General features: G+C 42.3%; 1 protein-coding gene across 4 annotated transcripts in view; it reads right to left on the reverse strand.

The window, feature by feature from the left end:
- The window catches only part of Abcc9 (ATP binding cassette subfamily C member 9), a 134,034-nt gene extending 112,015 nt beyond the window's left edge, over nt 1-22,019 (reverse strand). For 2 of the 4 annotated variants that reach the window (XM_052720778.1, XM_052720776.1), the window contains exons 1-7: nt 21,806-22,019; nt 21,435-21,541; nt 17,705-17,865; nt 14,349-14,490; nt 10,191-10,312; nt 5,846-6,012; nt 4,076-4,318 (exon numbers count right to left, since the gene is read on the reverse strand). In XM_052720778.1, coding sequence (XP_052576738.1) covers nt 4,076-4,318; nt 5,846-6,012; nt 10,191-10,312; nt 14,349-14,490; nt 17,705-17,846 — 816 coding nt within the window. In that variant the 5' untranslated portion in view covers nt 17,847-17,865; nt 21,435-21,541; nt 21,806-22,019. Of the gene's footprint in view, nt 1-4,075; nt 4,319-5,845; nt 6,013-10,190; nt 10,313-14,348; nt 14,491-17,704; nt 17,866-21,434; nt 21,542-21,636; nt 21,751-21,805 lie in introns of those variants that run through there. The other 2 variants (XM_052720779.1, XM_052720777.1) reach the window with 2 other exon arrangements.
- Between the last annotated feature and the right edge of the window lie 1,597 nt (nt 22,020-23,616).

The raw sequence follows: 23,616 nt of genomic DNA on the forward strand, positions 1-23,616 counted from the left end.
ATACTATAGAGATTTGAATTAAAATGGCCTCATAGGCTCATATGTTTGAATATTTAGCATTCATAAGAGGTTCCCAATCACACTACTGTAAGCCAAAATAGATTATCTCACATGATCTATCTTCCACATTTTCTCAGCTTCATAAAGAGTAGCCAGTTCATTTTAAAGTGTAAGGAGCTTGTGTTTGAAAAAGGGAAAATGGATACATGTTTAAGATGACCATTGACTCACCAATCAGCCATCATTCGTAAAGACTTTAAGGCCTGAACATCTATGGTGTCAAAGAAGGTACTCAATGGAGTAGAAGGCTGGGGTGGGGGATGGTTTAGTTGGTAAACTGCTTGCCTTACAAGCATGAGAACTTGAGTTCAATCATCAGAAACCACATGAAAAAAACCAGGCATGGTGACTCAGATTCCTAAAACAAGGGAGGCATCCCTGGGGTTCGCTAACCAGCCAGTCTCCCTCACAGGGGAGTGCTGTGGGATGTTCTGTATGGCAAATGTGTTGCTAATTAGTCAATAAATAAAACACTGATTGGCCATTGGCTAGGCAGAAAGTGTAGGCGGGACAAGGAGGAGAATAAAGCTGGGAAGTGGAAGACTGAGTCAGAGAGAAACTGCCAGCTGCCACGATGAGAAACAGCATGTGAAGACTCCAGTAAGCCACAAGCCACATGGTAAGGTATAGACTTATAGATTAACAGAAATGGATTAATTTAAGCTGTAAGAACAGTTAGCAAGAAGCCTGCCACGGACATACAGTTTGTAACCAATATAAGTCTCTGTGTTTACTTGGTTGGGTCTAAGAGGCTGTGGGACTGGCAGGTGAGAGAGATTTGTCCTGACTGTGGGCCAGGCAGGAAAACTCTAGCTACAAATGGCGTCCAACGTGGGGCACGAGTTTCCATCTAAAAACTGAGAAAAAAGATTCTAAAACGGAGCTAAAAACAGTTCCTAATTGTCTCTCTCAAATGAGCGGCAGCTGCTGGTTTGAGCTACTGGTGGGTTCCTAGCGTGCGCGCTCGACCTGCCATATGGCGGGAATGAGGCCTCTGCAAGTGGCACATTAAGCTGCATGGTGGATTTAGACTTTGCTAGTACAAAATAAAAAAAAGAGGTTTCTGGGCTACATGCTGCTTGGATAAAAGCATAGACCCACGATAGTTCCCAGAGCTGGTGGTAAACCATGGCCATGTTGGGAAGCTGAGGTGGGTGGAGCCAGCAGCCACAGCTGCTGCAGTTTAAAGCAATAGATTCACAATAAGACAGAATCAGATGTAATAGTTTACAATGTGTGTAAAAATGTACGTAGGCTTAAAAGAGACAAAAAAGGTGATATATACAGTTATAGAAACAAATACATAGTTTTAAAAAATAAAGTCTTTAAAGAGACAGTAAAATTAATATAAAAAATAAGCCACGTAAAGATGAATATTACACAGAGAATCTGAATTGTGTTGTCTTTGGGATTTTTAACTGCAGAAAAACATTTGATTGCAAAAGCTGTTGAGTTATGCCAAAATGTATATTTTAAAGGTACCTTGACTTCAAAATTTGGATGTAAGGATATGTTACTTTGGAAAGGAGACTCTGCTTTTGTTCCCACAGAAAGCCAGAGGCTATGGATTTGTTCAAGATTAAGATACATCAGGTTTGACCAGCCAAGACCCCCTGAAAGGTCTCCGCTGACACCATGGCCCAGATGATCCAACATACAGAATGGTCTGAAGGCAACTGGCTCAGACGATACACCCTCATGGACTACTCCATAATCCTAAAATTTTCTTTGTATCCCCATAAGATACAGCGCCCCCCTCCAGCAGGAAGTAGTAAGAGAAGCTACGCCCAAATTCCCAAATTATATGTAATTTTACTTTGTTAAGGTTAAAACCTTCCTTTTTGAAAAAAAAAAGGGGGGAAGTGCTGTGGGATGTTCTGTATGGCAAATGTGTTGCTAATTAGTCAATAAATAAAACACTGATTGGCCATTGGCTAGGCAGAAAGTGTAGGCGGGACAAGGAGGAGAATAAAGCTGGGAAGTGGAAGGCTGAGTCAGAGAGAAACTGCCAGCCGCCACGATGAGAAACAGCATGTGAAGACTCCAGTAAACCACAAGCCACATGGCAAGGTATAGACTTATAGATTAACAGAAATGGATTAATTTAAGCTGTAAGAACAGTTAGCAAGAAGCCTGCCACGGACATACAGTTTGTAACCAATATAAGTCTCTGTGTTTACTTGGTTGGGTCTGAGAGGCTGTGGGACTGGCAGGTGAGAGAGATTTGTCCTGACTGTGGGCCAGGCAGGAAAACTCTAGCTACAGGGGAGTCCTATGTCCCACTGAGAGATCCTGTTTCAAATAAACAGGTAGAAATCTACTAAGGCAATCTGTGGCTATCATCTGGCCTCCACAAGTGTGCAATCACATGCACCTACACACATACAAACACACACAATAGAATAGAATTCATCTTTCATATTCAGCTGTCCATTGGAGTTGATGATTTCTTCATTTTCTATCAAGTTTACTCACATGACATGAGCATTTCAAGTTCAAACTGTACATAAAAAGCACCCAGGAAATCTGAGGTAAGTTTGGTCTACAATTTAAATCTTTACTTTAACAGAGAAATTTACACACTTTGATACAATACTTTCCTCAAGGGAAACCAGAAAAGTGACTCAGGCCCATTTGTAGCAACGTTTTTCTGTAATAACCCTTTCAAAACACAAGATTCTGATACACATGCTCATTTTCATCATTTACCATAAACAGTTGATTTTCATTTAGAGTTGCCAAAAATCTATTTAACTGATTCAGCACGCATGACTCCCTTCCACGATCATTGTGAGCATCAACATTTTACAGACAGTAGTAACCAAAATACATTTAGAACTGTGCATCACACCCAGGAGCATTTGGAATGGTAACAGGACAAATTTAAAATATCCAATGGAGTAAATGGGATTGAGATATATTGTATAGATGTATGAACTTGTCAAAGAATAAAGCAAAGGTATTTTTAAAATGAAATATCTAAAGACACACTTTTAACATTTTAAAGCAGTTATTTATACACAGAAAGATGCTGGAAGCAGACAACTTTTGAAGACATTTATAATAATATATGAAATAGAAGTTGACAGTCCTTTCATTTCTATAGTTTCCAAGTCTGAACAATCGAACCCAATGTTTATTGATAATTAATATGAGATTTCAGTGGTTATTAGTGTCAGGGGTGGTGGCACATCCCTTTAATCCCAGCACTTGGGAGGTAGAGGCAAGTGGATCTCTGTGAGTTCAGGGCCAGCCTGGTCTACAAAGCAAGTGCCAGGACAGCCAGAGTTACTGTACAGAGAAATCCTGTCTCAAGAAAAAAAAAGAGAGGGACAAGCATAAGACAAGGTTGAGCATCCTTAACTAATAATTAGTCTCTGTGTCATGATTTGGGAGCTGGCTGGTGGTCCAGAGAGAAAGCCTGCTACAAACATACACCATTTTACCATACTTAGAAAAGTTATTCGTAAGATACTTGAGAAGAACTAGAATGTACGAGCTGCTAACATTCTAGGAATATTCTAGGATAACAGGTTAGTTACATGGGATCACTCAATTTATTATGTTTTATGTGTGCCATATGTGTGCAGCGCCCTCCAAAGCCAGAGGAAGGCATCACATCTCCTGGGAACGCAGTGACAAAAGGTTATGAGCCATCCTGAGGGTGCTGAGAATCAAACCTAGGTCCTCTGCAAGAGCAGCCAGTGCTCTTAACCACTGAGCCATCTCTCCAGACCCTGAGCTCATTTTTAATGTGTACTTGAGCACATGTTCCAAAGGGGAAAAAACCGTGCCTGCACAGTCCTTCCTTAGGTGATCAGGGACAGTAGTCGTGACATCTGTTTACTTCATTAGCCCTTCCCTCGTTTTCTTCAGTGATGTAATTAACACAAAGTCACACTCCTGGGTGAGACAGATGGGGAAAATCCACTTTCCCTTGAGCAGATACTACTTTCATATTTAACAAGCCTGCCCTCCCTCCTTGGTTACAGATGTGGAAGACAAACACTGTTACCTTTTGCTCTTCGTAGGCTTCCTTCAGGCAAACGTAATTTGTCACCGCCCTCATTGCTATTGGCAACTTTCCAATCGCCTTCAGATCAATAGGCTTCCTGTGAGCAGATATGATCAATGCGTTCATCCACCAGTACGTAGCTTTGGACAGTAAATTCACAAATGGCTGGAGGAACCTCACACCCAGGTCCTGGAGGTCTTCTGGAGGCTTTACTTTCTGAGGATTCATGAAGAAAACATATCTCTGCGGTAGGAAGAATTCCACAGTGTGACCATTTGCCTACTTCTCTCTCCACAGACTAAAAATAAAACCATAACCTTTACTGAATTTTCATTTAAGACAGTCAAAACTCATGTTTTAATTTATGGTTCTTTCCATTGCATTCTGAAATATCCTTTGCAACGTTTTTCCTTTGTTTTCCTTAGACTAACTAGCTAATTGCCAGAATTCCACATTGAAACCATTTGAAGACAAACCTAAAAAATTAATTAGCCCTTTAAAAGAACCTGTCTTTATCCTTCGATGGGGTTAAATTAATGAAGACTGTTCTATCTTTGAGATTTTAACACCATTGTTGAGTCACATGGTTTGGCTGGTGTTAGCTGTCTACTGTCCACTTTCACTATGGCGTGTATCTCTCTCCTCATAAAGTTATTTGATAGAAAATGAATATTGAAAACCTGCTACTGATGGTAGTGTCTCACACAATGTAACTGACAACTTGAAGAACAGAAAGTATAAAACAATTGAAAGCTAGGCTTTGTGTGCCTTAACTATAGTCCTAACCACTGCATTTTGGACATGTACCTAGTTACCACTATAGATGCCCCATCATGGAAATGAGAAGAGTAGATAAAATTATCTTCTCTACAATGACCAACTTCAAGATTCATGTTTTGATAAACCCAGACATGTTTTTTGGCCAATCACAGATGAAGAAATCCGTCACTACCTTGAGAGCATAAATAGAGTCCAGGTTCACACAGATTCTGAGCAGATATTAATGGTGTGGTGGTTTGAATGAGGATCTCTCTCTCTCTCTCTCTCTCTCTCTTTCTCTCTCTCTCTCTCTCTCTCTCACACACACACACACACACACACACACACACACACACACACAGGTTCACAGAGGTAAATGCTTGGTTCTCAGACGGTGGAACTGCTTGGGGAGGATTAGGAGATGTGGCCTTGTTGGAGGTGATGTGTCACTGAGGGTGGGTTTTCAGATTTCAAAAGACTAGTGCCATTCCCTGTCCATCTTTCCTCTCTCTATCATTTCTCTAATCTCTATCATCTGTCTCATGCTTGTGGATCACGATGTAAGCTCCCACCTACTGCTCCAGTGCCTGCCTGCCTGCCTGCCTGCCTGCCTGTCTGCCTGTCTGCCTGTCTGCCTGTCTGCCTGCCTGCCTGTCTGCCTGTCTGCCTGCCTGCCTGTCTGCCTGTCTGCCTGCCTGTCTGCCTGTCTGCCTGGCTGACTACCACCACTCTAGCCATGATGGCCATGGACTCTAACCCTCTGAAACTGTTACCAGCCCCAGTAAACCCTTTCTTCTTTAAGTTGCCTTGGTCGCAGTGTTTTATCAGAGCAATAGAAAAGTAACTAACACAAATGTCCCATAATTCAGTGGCTATTTTAACTTCATGTTTACACACAGATCACATGTCCTTTTCCCCCTCTTCTTAAACACTGCTTATTCCTGGCTGGCTGTAATCTCTAATGCTGAGGTCTTGAGTGTCAGTCATTACAAAAATGCAATTGGTACTCACTCTGACCCGGATGACATTGATCTCCACAGCCATCAGCAGCCCATTCAAGATTACCATCACGCCTGTGATGCAGAAGCGCAGATCTGACACTCCCCACCCCAACTGCCAGTATTTGACCAGCTTTATCGTCTTTGTGATAAAGGCCATCACCCAATACAGGAATAAAGCTGCAGAAAGAGAAGGGGACATGCAAAGCTTCACTAACATTTCAACATAAACACAAACACATTTTGAGTATTTCATTTGGAAATAAGTTCTTCAGTAAGAAACAATGTATGTGTTTAAGTGTGTGTCATGGGTTATAAATTGAAACTATGATACAGGATGAGAAATGGGGGTTAAGTTTCAGTCTTCTGCATGAGAATATCCAGTTTCCCACAGCTCCAGTTACTGAAGACACTGCCTCTCTTCCAATGTATGTTTCTGTGCCTTTGTGCAGAGTCGTTTGGCTGTAAGTGAACAGTATTGTTTTCTGACTTTAGTATCATTTTCTATGTCTGTCTGTCTTGATACCAATGCCATGCTGTTTTGATCACTAGAGCTTGGTGCCATCTTTTGAAGTCCTGTGATGTCTCCTGCCTTGCTTTTAGTCAGATCTGAGGAGAATGACATTAGTGTTTTGATGGTGGTGGGGGGTGTTCATTGAATCTATGAATTGCTTTGGAGCATGTCAACACTTTGATCATATTAGTTCTTCCGATCCATGAAGATATGAAAATATGCTAGAAATATTGATTGCTTTCACTCTAATTATGTGTGATATGTGGGAAGCTGTAAGCAGACCTAAGTATAATCTCTTTTCTCAGAGTTGTTATGATTCTGTGGATCTCTGCAGTGGTTTGCCCATGATCTTGTTTCTTAAGACCTTCAGTTATATGAAGAATTAACAAATTAGTGTCTGTGTAATTTATTAGTTAGGTGGGTACATTGTAGCGCTCAGTGTATGTGAATCCCTGTTTGCATGGAATTGTCATGGAATTTACACAGCTGCGGAGTGGAGCTTCTGCTGTACAGCTAACCTTCAAGGAGGAAACGATTCTTCTCAAACAAGTCATTTTAAACAGTACTACTATCCGCAGGACACAGAGAAGAGCAAGGAGCATAAACAGCAGCCTAGTCCTTGACTAGCTGAATAAGAAGGGCGGATGCTTCGTTCCTCACCACCACAGCTGGCACCATGCCACAACTGGCCCCGTGCCACAGCCGGCCCTGTGCCACAGCCGGCCCATGCCACAGCCGGTCCGTGCCACAACTGGCCCCGTGCCACAGCTGGCCCCATACCATGAATGTGAGTTAGAAGCAAAGAGACATGAATGTAGTCTACTCTGTACTTGGGTCATTACAAGTGAATACAGGATAAAAATTAACCTAAAACACACCAGACAATCCACTTTGGGCAACACTTAGCAGAGCCAGAATGCTTAAGAGTGCTCACCCCTTCCTCAATGAAGGAAAGCTGAACATTGGCATCATAACTCAACATATATCAGAATTTTTTAAGCTTAAGATATAGAAATAAGGATAAATTTAGGGAAAATTAACAGACTAAATAATCCACTGTCTAAAGAGATCCACCCTAAATACTGGAAACAGGTTGAAAATAAGTGATGGAAAAGATGTAACTTGAAACCAGAAAACATAAGATCCTGGAGAAGTCATGTTAATTTTAAGCCAAGAAGACTTCAGGATGGAATATTAGCTGGAAGGAAAAATGTTTTTAACAATCTAATAATATTAAAAGGGTCTATTTTTGTTTGTTTGTTTATTTTTTCAAGACGGGTTTTTCTATGTAACACACCTGGCTATCCTGGAACTCGCTCTGTAGCCCAGGCTGGCCATGAACTCACAGAGATCTGTCTGCCTCTGCCTCCCAAGTACTGGGATTAAAAGTGTGTGCCACCATACCTGACCTTTAAAGGGTCTATTTTTCAACAATCAAGTTGTGCATGGCCCAATGAAAACTTGAAGATCTAGACACTATCAAACATCTCATATTGTTTGATGCTTGTGGAAGTACTTGGTATTTGGCATTATAAAATCCACTCACCTCCTTCAGACTATCTTTCACATTAACTGACCATGGAGCTGGCAATTAGGAAGTGAGGCATAATAAAATTAAAATAGGAATGAGATATAACTCAGCAGTCAAAGCAATTATTGCACATGCAGCCAATGTGAGGACTGGGGTTCAGATCCCCAAAACCATGTGAGTGATGAGTGGTCTCAGAAACCTGCCAGGAGGCAGAGACAGGGGACCCCTGGAGCAAGCTGGCTAGCTAGACCAGCTGTATGGGTGAACTCTTGGTTCATATGAAAGACCGTACGTCAATGAATTAGATAGAAGAGCAATGAGAATGATTCCTGACATCCATCTGAGGCAACCACACATGTGCACATTTACACATTTGCCCCTATACACTCATGTGTCCACACACATATGAACATGAATATATATATATATATGTACACAATACAAACACGCATATGAAAAAGGAAGGAAACAGAAATCATACAGAGTATGATTGTATTTGGATCGTGGCCACACACATATGAACATGCATACACATATGTACACCATATAAACACGCATATGAAAAAGGAAGGAAACAGAAATCATACAGAGTATGATTGTATTTGGATCATGGCCACACACATATGAACATGCATACACATATGTACACCATATAAACATGCATATGAAAAAGGAAAGAAACAGAACAACAGGAATCAGACTAAATACGATTATATTTGTTTCACAATGTAATTAAGTTTTAAAAATAAATCTAGGGATGATGATGCATGCCTATAATCCTAGGACTTGGGATACTCTTCCAATACAAAACTACCAGAAGTTTGAGGTCAACCTGAACTACATATTGAGACCCTGTCTCAAACACAAGGGGAAAAATGTCAAGGACAAAGCTGGAGATGACTCAGCAGCTAAGAGCACTGGCTGTTCTTACAGAGAACCCAGGTTCAATTCCTAGAAACCACAAGGTAGCTCACAGCCATCTATAATTCCAGTTCCAGGGACTCCAATATCCTCTCAGGTGCACATATGATACAGAGATACATGTGTCAGCCAAATGCCATACACATAAAATGAAAACAATAACATAAGATTTAAAAACAGAAGTGTTACATTTTTTAAAAGTCAAGAATGCCTGTCACCTCTGCTTACTGCTTAGTGGGTGACAGAAACTTGACAACTTAGAGCAGCCCACACCTTGTTCTCTCAGTTTTCATGTGCCATCTGGATTCTCTCAACAAGCAGCGAGCCAAGTGATGACAGGGACTGTGGTGTCAGCAGTGGACCAGCTGACTTTGAACTTCTGTCCTTTCCATGCTTGGTGGGATCCTCCTTGACCTCAGGAAAATATGTCCCAGACTAGGAACACTGAGCACAGAGACACCGCAGTCACCCCTACATCTTACTATTCGGGAAGCTATCTAGATGTCTCCACATGCTTAGAAATTAAACCAAGCATATCTAATAACCCATGTGAAAGAATAGTTCCTGTACACACTAGAAAATATTCTAACTGAATGAAAATAAAAATTCTACTTCATGTAAAAATTAGAAAACTAAACTTAGAATAAAGAACATCGTTTTAGATATTCACTTGGGAGAGGTCCCAAATCAATGTTTCCACCTTGAAAGTTATGGGAAGGAGGACAGAGAACAACATCTAAGGAAGGAAGGCAGTGGGCTGTGAGTGGAGAAGCACACAACACAAATGAATAGCTGAAGAAATGGGCACACACAGGAGCATCAACAAGGCTGGTTTAAAGGATCCCTGTCTGGTCATTCCTTAGCCAGGTTAGACAAAAGGGAAAATAAATCAGCCAGCATGGGGAATGAGGCAGCTACATGTCTAGTCTACATCTTTGAGGACAATAACCAGGGACAACTCTATGATATCCTATCTGGAAACTTAGACCAAAGGGAACTGCTTAGAACCAATGGCTGTGTGTGTGAAATAAGAAGAACCTGGCCTGCTAATAACCTCTTATACACAGCTGATTTTAAACCTATCAGATAAAGCACGAGACAGTAAAGGCTTAAGACACAGAAAGCAATAACAATACAAAAACATTAGACAAACTACACCATCCCCATACACTGACACACCACAGAGGGCATTTATTGGAAGGAAAATGGAATTGTCACAGCTTAGGACCCCGTGACGTATCCCCAGCCTCACACTTACAGGGAGACTCCATGAGAACTCTTTTCCGTGCTTCCCACTCTCAAGGCCCCTCACTACTTCTTGTTTGTCATGTGGAGAAGAAAGCAGATGGCTCTTTGGGGGAGGACGGTCATGAGACCTGTGGTAACACTTACCCAAAAGTAATTTGGGGAAGTTTGACGTTTCAATATTATGATAATACACGATGGACGTTGTAGTGGCAACAAATCCCATCACGGCTGGCATGAAAAGGTGGAGATGCCTGGACTCCCGACGCCTAGAGAGAGCAAAACAGTGTTGATGTCTAAGGCAAAGGGTTCTAGAGGGTTCTTCATTGTGTTTGCAATCTCCGCATGAGAACTTACCTAGCTATGTTAAAAAGCCAGACTGCCATAGTAGTTGTTTAGAAAACATGTGAGCAAATCCATCATACCCATGTGACATAATGGGACTGAAAGCATTTATCCTAACACAAAGCATGGATTAAATACAATGAAACGATATCTTCAAGTGCTTACAACAAAACAACATATCCCCACCATTCTGTATGAGTGTGGATATATCCAGTGATATATAAATTATGTGTCAAGGCAGACCTTCAGAAATAATTTAATAATCAAAGCAGTAAAGACAATGAGCTGAAAGAGTGGCTAGTTCAAATATAGGGAAAAATATATTTGAGGAAGTAATGGAAGTGTGATTGACAGTGAAGACTGAAATACAGAAAAAATGCAGCTGAACATCATACAAGCAAAATAAGAGACATTTGCGATCCCTACTATTCTTTATAGCTGCATAACACCATTTACTCATTTGCATTTATATGTCATGGAAGCAGAAGGGAGGTTAGGGAAAGGAAGGGGTGAGTGGAGGGAGAAAGGGGCAGGGAGACCATAGGGAAGGCATGGACAGAGGGATAAGATCAGAGTATGTAATGCATTTGGAGAAACTGTCTATATGAAACCCAGTACTGAAGGCAAAGAATACATGCCAATAAAAATAAAATAAATCAAAATCAATGCCCCAGTCAGGAAAGTGGTAAACAGGGCACAGAATATGGAGATACACCAAAGCTTGAAACCATGTAGTCTGTTTAGAATTCTAAATAGCTTAATGCTGAACCAGAAAGCTTAGGACAGCCTATATCCTGAAAGGCTTTGCACACCATGTAATGAGTGGGAATGTGTCTGAAGAAAACTGGAAGAGCTTAATAGTTAGTGCTTGGTCACATTTGTATTTTAGACAGATTTATTCTGCACTGTAGATGATGGTATTGGTAAGTGTTCTGGAGGTTCTGGGGAGGGAAGAAAAAGAGGAAGAGGCCACACTAAGAAATGATCAACAACAGGCAGGTGACACAGTGAAGGTCTCAGTCAAGTCTTCACAGCGGTGACATGAAGGAAACCGGGCTTTTGGAAAAGGTCAGTTGCAAGATTGGGCAAGAGTGGACCAGTGTGAATTGTGAAGGCAATGGCCGTAGAGTCAGACTACAGTGGACCAGGGTGAATTGTGAAGGCAACAGCTGTAGAGTCAGACTACAGTGGACCAGTGTGAATTGTGAAGGCAACAGCCGTAGAGTCAGACTACAGTGGACCAGTGTGAATTGTGAAGGCAACGGCCATAGAGTCAGACTACAGTGGACCAGTGTGAACTGTGAAGGCAATGGCCATAGAGTCAGACTACAGTGGACCAGTGTGAATTGTGAAGGCAATGGCCATAGAGTCAGACTACAGTGGACCAGTGTGAACTGTGAAGGCAATGGCCGTAGAGTCAGACTACAGTGGACCAGTGTGAACTGTGAAGGCCACGACGACAGAGTTAAATGACAGTTCCTCTCCTGGGCAGACAGTTGTGTGACTGAGGTGTTAAAAGGACCGAAGAGAAAGGAAGCAAGCTCTGGGAGGATGCGCAGATCATGAAGGGACCTAATGACGGACAACTGACTTGTTGAACATTACGCAAACCTCAGCACCACTTCCCTGCACTGAAAGTGAGTCTGAGGAGATGGATAAGGGCTTGCTGTGCAAGTGTGAGGACTGAAGTTGAGGTCCCCAGAACCCAGGTGGGCATGGCATGGTGGCCCTCCTGTAATCCCAGAAGTCAGCTGACTAGTCATTCTAATAAGCTGAGAGTTCAGTAAGAGACCTTGCCTTAATATAAATGATGACAAGTGATGAAGGAAGAAACCTGGTATCAACTTCAGGCCCACACGTACATGCACTGGCTCACACATGAGCTTCCACACATATGCTAATACAAATTCACACACATACACGTACCACACACACAAAGGACAGAAAGAAAGAATATCAGGAATGAAAACATAATAATTTTTCTATGGCTATGGCTGTGTGGGGCATGTTCATTGGGCCTCTTGTAGAAGCAGGTTTAAGGGTAGGTCAAAGAGAAGAAGGAGGCAAACTTCATGTTTAAGAAGTCATGGCAAGACGGCATTTTAAGAAGCCTGGACAAAAAGTAGGGAGAAGTCTAAATGGGAGACAGTGTACAAGAACAGGGTTATATTGGTTCTACCTGCCTGTTTGGTTTTAAAACCAACTCCTGATACTATCACCATTACAAACACATTTCCACCATTCCCACAGGGCGCTCATTATTCACTCAGCCTACTTTCCATCTCTCATGACACACATCAGCCATGAAGCTGGAAGAGAAGAGTACTCCATCTCTTAGAACACATCAAGGTTCTAAGAAATACTGGGCTGGTCTCTATTCATATATGTGCATAGGAACATACAATGTCAAACTACATGGTTCAGAGGCAAAAGAAAGTATTAAAGACAGCATTGGCTGTGTTTGTACAAACATACCAAAGAGTTCTAAAAAGTTATCAATAAGTCAAGGGCAAAATAAACCTCCAATTGCTTTAAATAAGGACACATATTAGAATCTCTGATTTCCCCCTTTTATCAGAAATTCAGACAAGTGCACATCTGCAAGGAGCCGCCATGAAGCATTATGGGAGAGCTGTCTCCTTGACAAAAGTTTCAGTCCTTGCTAATTGCAACAGGAAAACAAGGAAGTTGCAAAGGAGGTCCTAGGAAATGAGAGGAAAATAGTTTTTGAGTTTTCTTTTTAAAAACTTGAAAGGCTTCTAATATTATTTTTTAGACAGGATCTTACTGTATAGCCCCAGCTAAGCTGGAACTCACTACGTACCTTGGCCTGAGATCTGCCTGCCTCTACTTCCCTAGTGCTGGGATTAAAGGTGTGTGCCACCATGCATGGCTCCAAATCAATGTTTGAATGAAAGGTATACCGTGGCCTAAACATTTCCTATTGCTTGAGTTTATTCTGTTACTATGTGAGAGAAATATTTTTCACCAACTATATTTACATTTAGGAGTAAAATTCATTGTATTTTATTTCCTAATATAACCTGCTTTTATAAGAAGGAAAAAATTCCACTAGAAATATGACTTCATGCAAATTCTGATGTTAAATTTCTCCCATCCTTTACTTCAGTCTCTTTGTCTTGATGGCTCTTAGCTTCCCTTAATGTCTACTTTGTCTATTTCTGTTCCTTTACAAAATAAATGAGAGCATCTGAGAGTTGATATTATGTTAAAATATAAATACATAGATATTAGAGCTATATACTCAATTACTATCAAGACATAGAGAGAGATACAGATCTTTAATAACAATATAGATGATATTTATATACCTATTTTTAAAGATAAAGTACATATCAAAATGTTTCAGAGAACAGAACTTTCTGGATAAGAGAACAAAGAAATATGAAAGCACTTGACCGAGCACCAGTCACATAGATCTGAAATTATCCATCAGAGAAATTATGTAGCTAGACAACAATGAAGGTAAAACCCAGAGGGACCAGGGAGAAAGTTCAGCAGGTAAAGTGTTTACTGTGCAAGTGTGGACCTGAGTTCAGAACCCATGTAAAACGCCAGGCAGGGTAGCATGCATCCGCAACCCCAGTGATCCTAAGGAGCGATGTGAATCAGAGACAGCTCATGGGCCAGCTAGCCTGGCATGGCCAATGGCAATGGAATCACCTGTCAAACAGGCAGAGAGTGAGGACTGACGCCAGAGGTTGTCCCCTGACCTTCCACATGCACACCCCATTCACACATGTGAACACACATACATCATATATACACACACAAAACAAAAACAAACCCCATGTGGTTATCCTGTATGGTGGGTGGCGGTTATTATGGCTAATAAGTCATGATCTGATCCCCTTCCCCAACTAAGCCTGACGATGTGCTCTGACTACATCCATGTGCCTGCTCACATACAGTAAGGTATGGACGAGTTGGGTCACTTACGAGTCTGAAACAATGCCTTCTGCTATTTCACAAACGTGGACAAAGAGGAGCGCAAACGTCAGAATCCATCTCAGATTATGTCCGGGAAAATGAAGCCATGTGTTGTGATGAATTTGCACTTTGGAGCTTTGGCTCCCCCATCCTGAGAGAGAAGGGGGGCAAAAACGTGATTAACAAAAGGGTCACAATAACCAGGAGTATAATTTACATTATTGAATGCCACATGCTTTGGGGAAGTTCCTGAACCCCGAGTGCCTCACAGCAATGGAAACTCTGGTCTATTTTCATCATGTTAAAAACAACTATTTAAGTTAGATTTACAACACCATGGAGGCTCACACATGAACACATGCTACATTGTTCAGAAATGACTCTCCACCTCTGAGAACAGCATGATCATAACTGATGCACTTACAACTTCTGATTCACCCAACAAAACAAATGAATAATTACAATATCAAAAGAAAATCAGCATTTATAGTCTTTTAACACATGAGACCTTCAGGGGACTAACAAAAAACCACATATTTGGTGGTACAATAGGGGACCCATTTGCTGAGTCAATTCTGAATCACATGCATATTTGTGTGTGTGTGTGTGTGTGTGTGTGTGTGTGTGTGTGTGTGTGTGTGTGTGTCCACATGAGTGGAAGTGTGAGCACATGTGTGTCATGATGTACAGATGGAAGTCCTCACCTTCCACCGTCTCCTATTGGTCCCTGTTGACCTGTGAGCTTCTGGGGATTTTCCCATCTTCCCCTCCCATCTTGACATAGGAGTGGCTGGATTATAGATATGCAATAGAGCATATTTTTTATGTGGGTGCTGGGGATTCAAACTCAGGTCCTCATGCTTGCACAATAATGAAATGAGCTACCTCTCTGGCCCTGAATCATACTCCCATCATATGAGAAAAATCAGCATCTATACCTGGGCCAGCACTGATCAAAAAGTGTACTATCCTTTTCTCAAAGAAAGCTGCAATTGGGGACTGTAGAGATGGTTCAGCAGTTAAGAGTGCAGTGCATACTGATGTTGCAGAGGACCAGATTTTGGTTCCCAGCACCCCAGACAAGCAGCTCCCAAGTGCCTATAACACTAGCTCCAGCAGATCTTTTGGCCACCATGGGCATCTGTATGCACATAAGTCTACACACACACACACACACACACACACACACACACACACACACACACACTTTAAAATAAAATAACACAATCCTTTGGAAGGATTGAGAACACCACTGGTTCACCCTAAACTCACAACAGAAGAAACAAACGGTAATTATTTCTTGGTCAAATTTTAAGGTTTCCCTCCCCCAAACTGTAGGTAGAGAGAGTATCATCACTGAATTTTATGGTACACTAGAAGAGAATCCAACTCCCATTTTTTTGCCCTCCTCTTTCTTTCTAGATTTAGACTACAGAAATAAGCAATGGACTTCAAAAATGAGTGAGGATTTGTGCTAGAAATATAGCAAGAAAGAAGTTCTGTGTAGACAAAAGGAACTGTAGCAGTACCTCTGTAAAGAAAACCGACTCACATCTTAGTGCTTCCAAATGCAATTCCCAAGTGGAAAGTTAGCTTTACTTATACATTCTCCTGTGGTTTGCGCTTTCACATCTAGTAGGCAAGCTCTGTCTCTCCCTGTGATGTTATAATTTCCCTAGGATGTGGTTCTTCTTTCATTCCGATTTGGCTAAGTGGCCAATGTCATAAATGAACATTTCATCAGTCCTTCTATTTAAACACCCTAGTAGTCAGAACTGTGATGACATTAAAAGGGGTGTCACAGGCTAACTGCATGTCAGGATATGAATTATTAACTATAGACCTGCATTAAAATAGTAATGCTTTTAGATAGTGCTACAGAAAAAGTGAGCATTGTTTCTACCCTCTGGTGCTAGAATATTCAGTGTCCATACATTGATTTAACATAGTGTACCGAGAGTTGTGCTGTCTGTCTATATACCAGCTGACAAATGATCTCTGTTGGAACGTTAACCCATGATACCTATGTAAGTTGGCTTCTCTGTTGCTGTGATAAACACTATGACCAAAAGCAACCTGGGGGGTAAAGGACTTACTTCAGCTTGTAAGTTAGAGTCCATCATAATGGGAAGCCTAGACAGAAACTCAAGGTAGAATCTTGAAGCAGAAGCCTTGGAGGAATGCCGTTCACTGGCTTGGTGCCCTGGCCTGCTCAGCTACCTTTCTTATACAGCCCAAGTCCACCTGTCTAGGGATGGCTCTGACTGTCTTGACTTTTCTACAATGATGAATTCTATCCTAGAATTGTTAGCCAAATAAGCTTTTTCTCCCTTGCTTTTGTCAAGATGCTTAGTCTTATATTAATCTTAATCATTTTATACATAAAAATGGTTTAATGCTTTGTGAGTTAAAGGATCTATTTTTTTTCCCATTGTGGCTGTGATGCCTGAAACCTCCACATCACTCAGGAGACTAAGGCAAGAAGATTGCACAATCCAGGGCAGACTGGCTGTGTATCAAGTTCCAGATGTCTGAGCTGTATAACAGAAACTTTTCCCAAAGAAAATAAAAACAAAACAATATAGTGAAATGAACTCTTTTGGTCATTCACAGGAAGTTACAAAAATTATATATAATTGCCCTAAACAATTGACTGTGTGCATGTGTAAGTGGTTAAATAAAGTATATTTACAAGCTTTTTTGTTTGTTTCCTGAGTCGGTATCACTATATAGCCCATCCTGGTCTAGAACTCATGGCAATCCTCCTGCCTTAGCCTTCCAGGTGCTGGAATGACAGGTCTTAACTACCACATCCAGTTAACTTTCCAAGTGATTTTTATAAGAATTCTTTCTCCCTAAGACACAACCTACCAGTCTCCTTCTTTCAAGACCAGACGTGTCACTCTGCAATCCTCCCCTCCTCCCCGCGGGAGTCAGCTGCTCTGGCAGGTGAATGCTCAGGGTGATTTGCCCTGATTTTGCAAAGGGGCTGACAAGATAGAGCTGTCACGGTTCATCTGCTCCTGTGGTCTGCACAGGAGGGAAGAGCTCTGTCTTGCCCAGTTTCTATCCTGTCTCACAGCATGATGCATGCAGTCCACAAACACCTCAGTTCTGCCTCACAGAATTATCTACTTGCTCCTTTTTAAAGAGCTGCTGCAGCAGCACAGCTGGCATGTATGTGTGGAATGAATATTATACAGCGAGTGCATACAACTGAAACACACAGAACAGCATCACACTGTCCTCACAAACTCACACATCTGCTTTCGAGGTGGAAAACTTAACACAGCATTACCCAGAACCTCAGCCACCAGTGAGGCAGAAATATGAGGTGCTGTAACACAGGACATCTGATGACTCACCAATGAACAATATTGGGAAGGTGATAAACAATAGGAAGACGTGAGGGACCAGGTTGAGCGCATCCACAAAGCAGGGGTTTTGGAGAACACCATAATAGATGTTATATGAGGAGATGTTGTTCCCACAAAAAGAGAGACTCATTTCTTCTTATTTGATTGGCCTAAAATGGAGAAAAGATCATCTTAGTATTAAACTTTCTTTCCTAAAATGATAACTTTAAGTTAGGGAAATTTCTCAGGTTTCAGAGTCAGACATCTTCTTGGGCATGTGTGATCCAACGGCTTTATTATAGTCACAGAGTTGTGGAGCTGTCACCAGACTAATTTTAGAAATGTTCATCATCCCCAAAGAAACTTAGTATCCTTTAATCTACCTGCTCCCATTTTCTCATCCTCCCTCCTTAAGGAATAAGTAACATATTTTCCCTCCTTTAATTTTTTTATTTTTACACTTTGAGTGTGTGTGTGTGTGTGTGTGTGTGTGTGTGTGTGTGTGTGTGTGTGTGTGGTGTGGTGTGCAGGCATGTGGGGGGAGTCAGAGGACAACTTGCCGGAGTGAGTTCTGTCCTTCCACCATCTGGGTTATACATTCAAACTCAGGTCATTAGTCTTAGCAGCCAGTGGCTTTACCACTGAGTCATCTCACCGGCCTTATGTACTTTCTCAACAGTATTCTAAGCCACCAAGGTGAATAACTTTCTATGGTACATGCTCTACCACATTTCATACATCTTCTCATTGGTTGATAGACATTTGGCAAGTTTGGACTTCTGGCTGTCATGAAAACACCACTAGGTATATTCATAAATTCAAAGCACTGTGCCCAAGTTGAGACAAAGGCTAGTTACTGAGCTGGAGATCAGTGCCCCAGTGCAATGGAAGCAGGGGCAGATGGGAAGGAAACAGGGCTTCGTGCCAGCCATTGCGAGGACTTCAGCTTCCACCCCGTGTGAGTGTGAGCAGAGGATACGCTCTGGCTTTGGTTTGAAACAGAAGACCTTTCTCTTTGCTACATGGAAGACAGCAGAGCCTGCTCCATCAAAGTAAGTCCTTAGGACCCTAAGTATTCTTTCAGCACTCTGAAACCCTTTATAGGGTACCTGCTATTTAAATAGCAGCTTCTTAACTCTTGGTGCTGCCCAGGTGTTATCTGAAGTCCTCAAAACAAGCGTGTAATGAAAGTGATGTTGGAAGTGTTTTACAGCAGACTATACTGAGCTTCGGATAAGGCCGGTAGTTTGTCAACCAGTAGACAAGTTGGGATCCACACCCACACGTCAGATTTATAACCTGCGCTTTTCTGCTCTAGCATTGAGCCCCCACCCATTTTTCTACAAAACTAATCTTAACTATTCATCATAAAACAAACAGCAGTTTAAGAGTTTGACCTCAGCAGACTTCCATATTTATGTTGGATTCTGAATTAGGATATTAAAAATTAATATTTTATTAACTAACAATACCTTTCTTATTTTTCTTTTCATTGGCAATTAATTTAGTAACAGACCTGATATTTTTCCTAAAAACAAGAAAAATAATGGGACACAGAGAATGCCGACAATAGTAGATAAATTGTTGGGAAAATCAAATTTCCCTCAGAGGTTTTAAAAATCATTACATGAATATGACATAAGTAACTAGTTGGAAAGCTTGTATGATTATCCAAATGTCTGTATATAATCCCTCACATATATTATTTCTGATAAATCCTTTTGTGGATAAGTCACTGGTAGACTCTCTAGTTGAGATCTTTAAAAAAATTATATTTTAAAAACAAATTTAAAATTCAGCCATATATTTGGTAAATCATTACACACTATAAAAAAAACTCCTATGGGAGAAAAAATTGAAATTTTTCAAATAATGGCAAAATGGAAGCTAAACATTCACATATGTATATTAGTAGATGTATTTTGATACAGATAGAAAAACAATCTAAAAAATAATAGCTATCAATGAGATTTTTAAGACTATTTCCTTGTTTAGTGGAAATGGTAAAATGAAACTGAGTCATTGGTTTGTTTATCTGCTTGTTTATGCAGTGCAGGAGACCAAACCCAGGGCATTGAACATGCTGGGCACATGCTCTACCACTGACCAATATGCTCTATCCCCAGACCTCCAGTTCACATTACACAGAAAGGTCTAGAAGATTTTATTCCCTCTGATATGATCCTTGAGCTTCGCCCTGGTTCTCACCCCCTCCATTTCTTACACAGGTCTCCATGTTTCTTCTGACATCTCCTCTACTCTCCCCCCTCAACCGTCAGATTCCTTCTCTAAGCCAGCTGTCCAGGAAGCGGGTTCTACCAGCTACACTACAAACCAAGAGGAGGGAAAGAGGAAAGTTATTGCAGATATATTAGTTTCTGTGTCCATCAAAGACATTGAATCAGGATGCTGTGTGCGTGCATGCATGTGTGTGTGTGTGTGTGTGTGTGTGTGTGTGTGTGTGTGTGTGTGTGTATGTGTGTGGTAGAACACCTGTATGTGTTGTTCTAGGATTCCAATCCAGAGCCTGATGATGCTAGACATTCACTCTACAAACCAAACTACACCCAGCCTTCTAATAAATCCTTAAGTTTCCAAACAGTGTCTGGATTCTCTTCCAGAACTCAGGCTGTTGTGAGCATTTGAGGAAGGCCATACACTGATGCTCTTGAGGGCTAAAGTGTTATCTATTGCTAGTGTCCCTCCCCTCCCTGGATCTGTTTAGACTCAGTTCTGCCCAGAAGGAGAACAAGAAGGCAGAAAATCAGAAGGGGAAACAGAACACCTTTCTTCGAACACACGTAATCTCTCTGAAAGACAGTCAAGTGTTTATAATAGTCATCAGGGTTGGGGAATTGGAAGGAACAAACTTTAAAACAAAGATGAAAAGTGAAACTTTGACTATGGGATGGCTTACAGAGCAGAAAAGGAGGGGAGAGGATTTCTTCATGACCTAACTTCTTGTTTCCTAGAGAGAGCAGCAACTCATTGTGCTTACTTAGCTCTGGACGTGCACTAGGCGAAGTTTCACAGCCCCTGAGATTTAGTTCAGTTTAGTTCACGACTCTAATAATTCATCTATCAACTCTACTCTTCTCCAGGAGAAGAACAAAGGCTGACTGATTCAATTCTAAAAGAATGCTAAAATATTAAAACGTATCAGGAGCACCAGTTACTTTTGCCAGCCTCCTCCTTCCAGTGTAGACTATGAGTGAGTGAGAAGCAGCCACCTCGCTGCCCACCCGGCTGAAAATGTCAGTTGTGACCCATTGAGAGTTCCAGGCAACCTCAGGCTCTGGAAGCATCTAAAGCAAACATGCACAGGATAGCTTTCCTTCTTACACGTGAAACAATTCACCCCTGAGTTACTTAGCACTTAGTAAGCCCTTGGAAGGCTCCTAAGGCTTCACTGTTACCCATGACACTCTCAGGACACCCATTATTTACAAAAGCAAATACCGCAGTTACTTCAGTGGAGACCTCACAAAAAGAGTCTAGCTAGCTGTCTAGCTGGTTCTGTACTGATCCAAGTAGGAAATTCCCTAGCAAAAGTGACCACTGGCTTGATTGATTTCTTTGGTCTTAGTCTGTCCATTTACCCTTCAGGGACTGTGACCGGTCTGTGACACAAGAAAGCCAATGCTGGGACTCCCTTCACAGATAAGATTTCTTAGACACTGTAATCAACATGGAGCAAACAAGCAGAAAATAAATAAACAAATAAATAAATAATAAATACCTTGAGTTTGGCTCCTGTACTCGGTCCCCCTACCGGCCTCTTATGCTACCTTCCAAACGCCTGCCCACAGTCTGAAGACGTAAGTTTCAAACCAGTACACCGAACTCCTAAAGAGCAAAGAGTAACAAATTCAGTAGATAGAAAGCTGCTTCTTGAAAAATAAAGGGAATGGCTAAGAAGTCTATATATTTATCCGTAACACCTTTCCCTGCTTCCAGCAGGTTTAGGCTCCAGTCAGCAGGGTTGTGTAAGTCAGACTGGAAACTTGATCCCCACCTTCTCCTCTCCGGCCAGGGAGGGCCCTGTCCCCTGAATCTAGACACAGCGAACGCCTTTACTGAGGAAATACTAGATCAAAATCAACAGCTTACAGCCAGTGACTCCTCAAAGTGGTTGGTGATCGCTCTGTAGCAAGCCGAGGAGCTCCCGCACTCCATGGGATGACAAGTTTTCCTCCCCGGTCGGCCGCTGGCGGGTGGATTATTTTTAGGGTGGTGGGAGGCCAGCTGCTGCCTCCTATCGCCTTTCTCCTCTGCGATGTGCTGCGCTGCGCCCGGCCGGGGCGGACACCGCCGCGCCCAGGCAGGAAACTGCAGGAGTCCGGAGCGCATCGCCTGAGGCCGGGACCCTCCCCACCCGGGACCCTCTCCACCCCGACCCTCCCCAGCCCGGACCATCCCCGCTTGGGACCCTCCACCACCCGTCCCCCAGCCACTTTCTGCTCCGGAGCTGCTCAGTCAGGAGCCAGCACAAGGGAGATGTGCTAAGCCGTGGCTCCCAGACTCCGCTTGAGAGGGGAACTTGCAAAAAACCGACTCTTGGACCCTAAAAAGTAGGGTTGTCAGATATGAAAACACGCAAGGCACCAGGTCCGCGGGCAGCCTTTGCTTTGATCACCCAGAAACAGATTTGGAGTTGCCATCTGTTCCCGCAGCGGAACTGGGAACTGAAGGGTTCATTCCGGGCAGAAAAACCCGCCACCAGGCTAAGTAAGCTCGCATGTCTCACTTGGATGGTTAGGCGCAGGGCAGAATTCTCCAGTGACCCGAGAACTTGTCTGCTCTCTAGACTGACTGATGGTCCTTGTCTGATCACCCTGAACGCATGACTTTGATTCTGAGGTTCGGCACCAACAGTACTTTGTTAATTGTGTGCTTTCCCCAACTACGGATGTAATTAACTCTTGAAATAACATAACCTACTAAAACAAGATCAATTGCCAGAATTTGGGAGAAAGATTTGCAGGGAGTTCAAAGCCAGGAGCTTTGAACTAACACAGAGGGTTAGAAGCCAGTTACACACACACACACACACACACACACACACACACACACACATACACACACACGGTTTTGATACACATATGTATGTGTACAATTAACTTTCCCTTGGGAAGTAAGGGATTGAATTTTTAAACTTTTGATTTTTTTTTTTTTTTGGAGGGGGGCAGTCAAAGTTTCAAACCCTGGCTTGGATTCAAACTCCCAGTAATCCTCCTGACTCAGCTTCTGGATTGTTGGGATTACAGATGTTAGCCGCCATCACACTGGGTAATTTTTGACCCCACTACTCTTGAATACAAACCCTCGAGATTCCCAAGGGCGGGTTTTGAGTCCTTTGCAGTAATCAGTGTTTTCGGCAACTGTCTTAACCAGATAAAGGATAGTCAGCTGGCGGGCTGGTGCCTGTGAGGTTCCACATACTGTCCCCTAGAGGCCCTGGTCGCTGAGCTGAACTCAGAACCCCATGGCCTCCTGGCCTCCAGGAGTGCGTGCAGAAGCTGACCCCAGCACAGCAGGCCCCAGAAGAGATGAGACTTCTGGGAAGGTCGATGCGGCCTTGGCCAACTTCCTGGACCAGCGTGTGTCACAGCCAGGGGCCTGCAAGGCCAGAGAGAGTGGCACCTGGGAGGGTCCTGGGACTGATCTTCCAGCCTTAGAATGGCACTCAACTGCACACTATAGTGAGCCTTAGGGAGAGGGGGGAAAGAGTGTGGTCTGAAAACAGAGAATCTCAGAATTGTGTTCAAAATGTGGAGACATCAAGTCGGGAGAGAATTGGGAACTGGTAGATGGTGCCTAATACACAGTTTGAATGGGAATACACGAAAGGAAGTTGAGCCGAGGAGTTTTCAAAAATGATTACTGTTGTTGAGGCTGGAGTCCCAGCCCAGCGGTTAAAG

This window comes from Peromyscus californicus, unplaced genomic scaffold (assembly GCF_007827085.1).
Source record: "Peromyscus californicus insignis strain IS unplaced genomic scaffold, ASM782708v3 Scaffold_6__1_contigs__length_162567912, whole genome shotgun sequence".
Lineage (NCBI taxonomy): Eukaryota > Metazoa > Chordata > Mammalia > Rodentia > Cricetidae > Peromyscus > Peromyscus californicus.